The sequence below is a fragment of the Marmota flaviventris genome, chromosome 18, assembly GCF_047511675.1.
Source record: "Marmota flaviventris isolate mMarFla1 chromosome 18, mMarFla1.hap1, whole genome shotgun sequence".
Lineage (NCBI taxonomy): Eukaryota > Metazoa > Chordata > Mammalia > Rodentia > Sciuridae > Marmota > Marmota flaviventris.
Genome location: NC_092515.1, coordinates 14,634,481 through 14,642,191, shown reverse-complemented (window position 1 = coordinate 14,642,191; position 7,711 = coordinate 14,634,481). Strand labels below are relative to the sequence as shown.

General features: G+C 49.1%; 1 protein-coding gene across 1 annotated transcript; it reads left to right on the top strand.

The window, feature by feature from the left end:
- The first annotated feature begins 209 nt into the window (after positions 1-209).
- On the top strand, positions 210-7,668 carry Nfkbib (NFKB inhibitor beta). Its single transcript, XM_027941483.2, has 6 exons — positions 210-470; positions 4,766-4,871; positions 4,951-5,287; positions 6,352-6,440; positions 6,539-6,805; positions 7,512-7,668. The coding sequence occupies exons 1-6, from the start codon at positions 292-294 to the stop codon at positions 7,611-7,613; spliced, it is 1,080 nt and encodes a 359-aa protein (XP_027797284.1). The 5' UTR covers positions 210-291; the 3' UTR covers positions 7,614-7,668.
- The last annotated feature ends 43 nt before the right edge of the window (positions 7,669-7,711 follow it).

Below are 7,711 nucleotides of genomic sequence, written 5' to 3'. Positions count from 1 at the left end.
AAGGAAAACGCGCGAGAACCGGACTACGAGTCCCAGAGGGCCTGGCAGTCGACAGCCATGTTGGTAAAGGGCGTCCGGAAAATGTGTGGTCGGCTAGAGAGCGTAGTCCATCTGACTACTCTGATTGGTCACAGCACGGTCAGGGGGCAGGGCGTGATCGATTTGCCCTGATCTGATTGGGTGAAAGAGGGGGCGTGTTGGGGAATTCCCCACAGGGCGGAAGCACCGGAGCTCCCGGCAGAGCCCAACGACAGACCGGCGGCCGCGGGGGCCCCTGAGGTGGCCGGGGCCATGGCCGGGGTTGCGTGCTTGGGGAAGGCTGCGGACGCGGATGAATGGTGCGATAGTGGCCTGGGCTCTCTGGGTCCCGACGCAGCGGCTCCCGGAGGACCAGGGCTGGGCGCGGAGCTGGGCCCGGGGCTGTCGTGGGCGCCCCTCGTCTTTGGCTACGTCACTGAAGATGGAGACACGTGAGTGAACCCTAGACTGCCAAACCGAGCCCTGGGATCCGATGTCTGGTTTCCCATTAGTCTCGGATCCCTGTGGCTTCCTAACCTTTTACTCTTAAGTCTGACTTCGATGCTGGACTTCCTGACCCTAATCCCCAAGTTCTAAGTTCTCTCCTACTTTCATCCTATCCCAATAATTTCTGACCTTCCTTTCTGGAGCTCTGTTCTTAGCTCCTGGCATCCACATCCTACCTACTGACCCCCAAACCCGATTTGAACCTTCCTGACCCCAGTCCCAAGACCTTAGTTAGAACTCTGGCTTGGGTTCCTTCTGCCCTCTAACCTCCAAATATGATCTTTGATCCTTAGCTCCTGATTTGTTTTTAGACGTTGATTTCCAAAATACTTGCCCCAAAATCTATGATCCTGTCTTCTAAGTAATGATCTCCAAAATCTTAAGTTCAGAGAACGTAAGTTCCACGCTACCACTGCAGACCTATTTTAGGTACTAGTGAGTAGTGAGGAAAAGAGACAAAAATGGATGTCCTGTGGATTACGTATTTTAGTAGGACAATTAGATTGCTAGAAAGACAGGAAGAAAGAGAGACAGAAAAAGAAAGGAAGATTCAGTCGAAAGGCAGTAAATGCTTTGGGGAAAAGGTAGGAAAATGAGACAAGTTTTTAAACTGAGGAGAACATTCTAGGCAGAAGGAAGGGTGGTTGAGTTCCTACGTAAGGCGCTGTGCCTGGGAAGTGGAAGTGTCCTATGTAAGGGACTGTACCTGGGGGTTTTGTTGTGTTTACTGTAGCATCCCCAGTGACTCAAGGAGTGTCTGACGGATGAGGCACTCAGTGGATCTCAAAGAACCACCTTTGGTTTCATTAATTTTCCCTATTGTCTTTTCAGTTTCTATTTTATTGGTCCCTGTTCTGACTTTTTATATTTCCTTTCTTCTGAGTGCTTTGGGTTTAATTTTATAGGTTTTTTTAAAATTGGGAATTGAACCCAGGGATACTCTACTACTGAGCTATATCCTTAGCCCTTTATTTATTTATTTATTTATTTGTTTGTTTGTTTGTTTTGAGACAGGATCTTGCTAAATTGCCAAGGTTACCCTCAAATTTGCAACCCTGTCTCAACCTCCCAGATAGCTGGGATTACAGGCATGGGTGCACCACCAGCCTGGCTCAAATCTTTGCTTTTTAACTGGACTGTTTAAACCATTTATGCTTAATTTAATTATTGATATGGTTATTTATTTCTTGCTATTATATGTTTCTGTGTATCTTATCTTTATTTTTCTTCATTTTCTGACTTTTTGGAAGTGGAGTTTTTGTTATTCCATTTTATGTCTTTTGCTGGCTTATTTGCTATCACACTGTTTTGTGATTTTAGTGGTTGCTTTAAGGTGGGCTTGGCAAATGGTGGCCTCCAGACAAAATCCAGCCAGTCACCTGCTTTTGTATGGTTGTGAGCTAAGAATGTCCTTTGTATTTTTAAATGGCTTTTAAAAATCAGCATAATAACATTTCATGAGAAGTGAAAATTATAAGAAATTCAAATTTTATCTAGATAGGGAAGAGGGGTGGGAGGGAAAGGGAGGGGGCAGGGGATTAGCAAGGGCTGTGGAATGTGATGGACATATATGTACATATATGAAGACTCGAATTGGGTGTCAACATACTTTATATATAAACAGAGATATGAAAAATTATGGTATATATGTGTAATAAGAATTGTAATGCAAAAAAAAAACCCAAAAAACAAAGTACATGTATAAACGCATGAATTGGCGGGAACATACTCTGTATACAAAGATATGGAAAATTGTACTTTATATGTGCAATAAGAATTGTAAAACATTCCACTGTCGTGTATTTAAAAAAATAAAATCAATAAAACTAACTAAATAAATAAATATTTTAAAAAAAGAAATTCAAATTTTAGGCTCCATAAATAAAGTTGTATTGGAATATGGTGAGGCTCATTCATGTACATGTTGTCTGGCTGCTTTTACTACAGCAGTGGAGTGAAGAGAGATTTTGTGAGGGCCGGGCTGTAGCTGTGGTAGGGACTTGCCTAGCATATCTGAAGCCCTGGGTCCAATCCCTAGCACCAGGAGAAATAAAACAAACAAAAAACCCAAGAGACTGTATGATCCCAAAGCCTAAAATAGTTATCTGTCTCCTTATAGAAAAAGTTTGTTGACTCTTGCTTTAAGGTTTATAATGTATGATCTTATCAGTGTCCCTTCAAGCAGTCCTGTGCTACCTCGAATGAGGGAAAGAACCTTAGAATGGCTGAGGTAGCTGAGTTGCACGGTGCTTGTGTAACATTCGTGAGGCCCTGGATCCAATCCCTAGCACCTCCAAAAAAAATCCCCTCTTGGTCTTTATGCCATTCTTGTCATACATCTTACTATAAACCCCATCATACATGGATATTATTTTTAAAGTATCTTTAAAGAGATATTTACATATTAGGAAAAAAACACACCCATATAGTTACCATTTTCAGGGTTACTTTATTCCTTTGTAGATCAATTATTTCTACTTGATATAATTTTTCTTTTGCTTGCGATTTCCTTGAACTTTTCTTGCAGCATGGGTGTGCTGGTGATTAATGCCTTTAGCCTTTATATATCTCAAAACATCTTTGTCTTTTTTTCCCACTGCTGGGTTTAAACCCAGGGTCTTGCACGTGCTAGGCAAGTGCTTTATCACTGAGTACCCTCCACCCCCAGCCCTTGTCACCTGTATTTGTTTCTGAAAGATATTTTTGCTGGGTAATGAATCCCAGGTTGACGTCTGTTTTCCTGAACTTGAAAGGGGTGTCTCCGTTGTGTCTTCTTGTGCATTTCCTATGTGAAATCTTCTATCATCTTTATTTTTATGCCTCTGAACTTATGGTGCCTTTTTTCTCTGGCTGGTTTGAAAAAGTTTTGTCTTTTTTAAAATTTTTATTATTTGTTGATGGACCTTTATTTCATTCATTTTATTTATATGTAGTGCTGAGGATCGAACCGAGTGCCTCACACATGCTAGGCAAGCGCTCTACCATGGAGCCACAACCCCAGCCCAAGATTTCTGTCTTTATTACTGGTTTTGAATAATTTGCTTATGATATAAGCAAAATAAAAAATAAGACAAATCTTATTTTCTTTATGTCCTTGGGATTCATGTGCTTGTTGGGCCTGTGGTTTTTATCAAATTTGGAAAATTTCCAGCTATAATTTCTTTCTTTTTTTTTTTTTTAAGAGAGTGTGAGAGAGAGAATTTTTCAATATTTATTTTCTAGTTTTCGGCGGACACAACATCTTTGTTTGTATGTGGTGCTGAGGATTGAACCCGGGTCGCACGCACTCCAGGCAAGCGTGCTACGGCTTGAGCCACATCCCCAGTCCCAGCTATAATTTCTTAAAACATTTTTTCTGTCTCCCTCTTCTTTTGGGGACCTAAATTACATGTGTACAAGACTTCTTGAAGTTGTCCCATAACTCATGAATGCTATTCTCTCTCTCTCTGTCTCTCTAAGTTTTTTTCTCTGTTTAATTCTGGATTGTTTTCACCCTGTCTTCAAGTTCATTAATCTTTTCTTCTGCTGTTGTTATCTGTTGTTAATCCCATCCAGTGTGTTTTTTATTTCTGATGCTGTAGTTTTTATTTCTAGGAATTCAATTTAAATTATTATCTTTATCTCTAGTGAATTTTTTGAACATATGGAATAAAGTTACAGTTATTTTAATGTTCTTTGCTAATTCTAATAGCTGTGTCATTTCTGGGTTGATTGATGGTTCTCGTGATGGATTATGTTTTCCTGTCTCTTCACATGCCTGATAATTTTTGGTTAGATTCTAGACATTGTGAATTTTACTTTTTGGGCTGTTAGTTTGGTATTCCTGCAAATATTCCCGAGTATTGTTCTGGGGTGCACTTAAGTTACTGGAAGCAGTGTGATCCCTTTGAGTTTTGCTTTTATGATTTGTTAGATGGGTGCCGAACAGTTCTGCATCTAGGGCTTATTATCCCCACCTTGAGGCAAGACCATCCTGAGTAGTCTCCTCAGTGTCCTGTTAATCATGAGGTTTTGGCCTGGTAGGAATGGGCCCTTTTGCTGGCCCTGAGTAAATGATGGGTACTTTCCTCTAATCCTTTTGGATTGGGATCCCTTTGGGATCCTCCCAGACATCCGACAACTATTTCCAGAGCTATTTCTGGTCACCATGCCTAGTATACAGTGAGTGCGCCATGTTTGTTAAGTGAAGGAATTCAAGAGCACTTGACCTCTGCCCTCTGACCCCTGTCTTTCTCCCCAGGGCACTGCACTTGGCGGTGATTCATCAGCATGAGCCCTTCTTGGATTTCCTCCTGGGCTTCTCCGCGGGCACAGAGTACTTGGACCTGCAGAATGACCTAGGCCAAGTGAGCCACTGGGGACCATGTAGGGCACGGGGACCAGGGTTCCCGGTGTGATCTTAACTTCTGCTCTGTGCCCCTGTAGACAGCCCTGCACCTGGCAGCCATCCTTGGGGAGGCGTCCACGGTAGAGAAGTTGTATGCAGCCGGCGCCAGGTTGCTAGTGGCAGAGCGCGCGGGCCACACGGCCCTGCATCTGGCCTGCCGCATGCGGGCACATGGCTGCGCACGCGCGTTGCTCCAGCCCCGCCCGCAGCTCCCCCGAGAAGCCCCCGACACCTACCTCGCAGAAAGCCGCGACCACACCTCGAACCCCAGCCACACCCCCGTTGCCTTATGCTCTGAAACCGACTTGGAGAAGGAGGAGGAGGAGGAGAGTGAAGAGGACTGGAAGCTGCAGTTGGAAGCCGAAAACTACGAGGGTGAGCATCCCTGAGGGTGAGCATCCCTGAGGGTGAGCATCCCTGAGGGTGAGCATCCCTGAGGGTGAGCATCCCCCGAGGGTGAGCATCTCCACGGTGTGAGCATCCCCGACCCCGGGGTGAGCATCCCCCGAGGGTGAGAATCCCCTGAGTGTAAGCATCCCAGAGAATGAGCATCCCCCAGGGTTAGCATCCCTGAGGGTGAGCATCCCTGCAGGAAGGAGGCCGGCTCCCAGGCAGGAGAGGGTCCCAGGCCTTGGGCTCAGCTTTCCTGGCCTGAGACCCAGCCCCTTGGATCATCATCCCTAGGCCTCAGGAACCCTGGCCTTGCAGCCATTCAGGCCCCAGATCATTGAGGATTGGGCATATAGGACTTAGGACCTCCATCTAATGGTCTCAGGTAGCTTGGGACCCAAACCTGCCACCCAGAGCTTCCAGGATCCAGTGGTTGGACCCAGGCTTCTCACCTGCATGGTGCATCCATCCAGGATCCCTGTTTCTACCTACAAGCCTCAGGCCCCAGCCCAGCCAGGATTTGGGGATTCAAAACCCAGTCTTTGTGCAGTTATGGCATCTGGGTTCCCAGCCGTGGGCAGCAGCTTACTGGGGCAGCCCACCCCAGCCAGGCCTCATGGGGAAGGAACTTGTCTGCCAAGGTTCCTGGCATCTGAGTGTCTCAGCTCCCCCATCTATAAGCTCAGCTTCCTGGGATCAGGCTGACCAGGTCACTTAGGAACCACTGTTCAGAGCCTGGATCCCAGGCCCTTCAGCTACCCAGGTCCTTTGTGAAATAAGACGACAGGCTCAGGTCTCCAGGCCTCAACATCTGGGGCCCACAGCTCAGGATCCCAGGCTCTTCACCCACAGGCCCCAGACATCCTACAGCCCAGGAAAGGCATCTGCCCACACGCTTAGCCTGCCTGGCACTCAGGATCCACCCGCCGTGCCTGGGAAGGAATTCAGGAGCCAGACCCCAAACATGACCCTTCTCGGACCCCCGACTTCACGGCACTGGGGAGCTGGGCCCCTCACCCATCGTCTCACACCAGCTGCTCTGTTCCCAGGCCACACCCCGCTCCACGTGGCTGTCATCCACAGAGACTCAGAGATGGTTCGGCTACTCCGGGATGCAGGAGCTGACGTCAACAAACTGGTGAGCTGCTGTGCAGGGCAGGTGTGCAGGGGAGGATCCGATGGTTGGGCCCAGGCTTCTCCTCCTGGGGCCTCTGACCTCTCTGCCACACCCCACAGGAGCCCACGTGTGGCCGGAGCCCGCTGCACTTGGCAGTGGAAGCACAAGCCACCGAGGTGCTGGAGATCCTCCTGAGGGCAGGTGCCGACCCTGCCGCCCGCATGTATGGGGGTCGCACCCCCCTGGGCAGTGCCCTCCTCCGACCCAACCCCATCCTCGCCCGCCTCCTCCGTGCACATGGAGCCCCCGAGCCTGAGGATGAGGACGACAAGTCCAGCCCCTGCAGCAGCAGTAGTGACAGCGACAGTGACAGCAGGGATGAGGGCGTGAGTCAGGAGGGACACGGGGCAGCCCAGCTGGGGGGTCAGGGTAAACTGGCACTGGAGGCGGGGAGGAGATAGTTAGGCAGGGCATACACCAGCCTCGGGCCGCTATCAAGGAACTCGGTCGGGCAGCCGCGCGAGGGCTGCGGGCATCAAGCAGGACAGATGGAGGGGGCGGCGGGAAGAATGTGGGCAGCCGAGGTTGGAAAGTTAGGCAGCTGCAGAAGTCGAACTTGGGAAAAGGTTTGGGTGGCAGTGATAGTGACATGCACAGGGGTCGATGGCAGCGTGGGAGTGAGTCTGGAGAACAGGAGTTGGAGAGCTTGGCTGTGGGCAGGTGACCTTGGGCAGCGCTGGGAACACTGGCAGAGGGGGGAAGACCTCAGGCGCAGTGAGGAGCGAGGCCTTGGGTTGGGGAACACGGCAGCAGACACGGCCTCGAGCGAGAGACAGCGGGAATGGGGGGTTGAAGGAGTGTGTGAAGGCAGGGGGCGTGGGGAGGCCTCAGTGCTGAGCAGCTGCTGGGCCAGAGCGCCAGTGGCAGTGGCGGGAGACACGCACCTGGGAGCCATGACCTAAGTAGTGCTTTGAGAGCCAGGAGCAAGGGAACCCGGCTTCCAGCCAAGACCCAGTTCTTAGGGTACTGTGACTTGGGCAGTGGGCAAGGTGGCAGCTGCCTGAGCCCCTCTGCCACCCCCTCTACCCCCAGGATGAATACGACGACATCGTGGTCCACAGTGGCCGGGGCCAAAACCGGCCACCTCCCACCCCAGCGTCCAAACCTCTTCCTGCCGACCCCGACCCCGTCTGATTTTTTGTGTTAATATAATTTCTGATTTAATAAAACCTCAATTCTGACAACCAGCGACCAGACTGCTGTCCTGTCACTCCCGGCCGGCCGTCAGGGTG

Excerpts from the sequence above, each read along its gene's own strand:
- Nfkbib (XM_027941483.2), top strand. The coding sequence starts at position 292 with ATGGCCGGGGTTGCGTGCTTGGGGAAGGCTGCGGACGCGGATGAATGG. Across the intron at positions 5,288-6,351 it reads GGAAGCCGAAAACTACGAGG|GCCACACCCCGCTCCACGTG; the intron begins GTGAGCATCCCT and ends CTCTGTTCCCAG. Across the intron at positions 6,806-7,511 it reads GTGACAGCAGGGATGAGGGC|GATGAATACGACGACATCGT; the intron begins GTGAGTCAGGAG and ends CTCTACCCCCAG.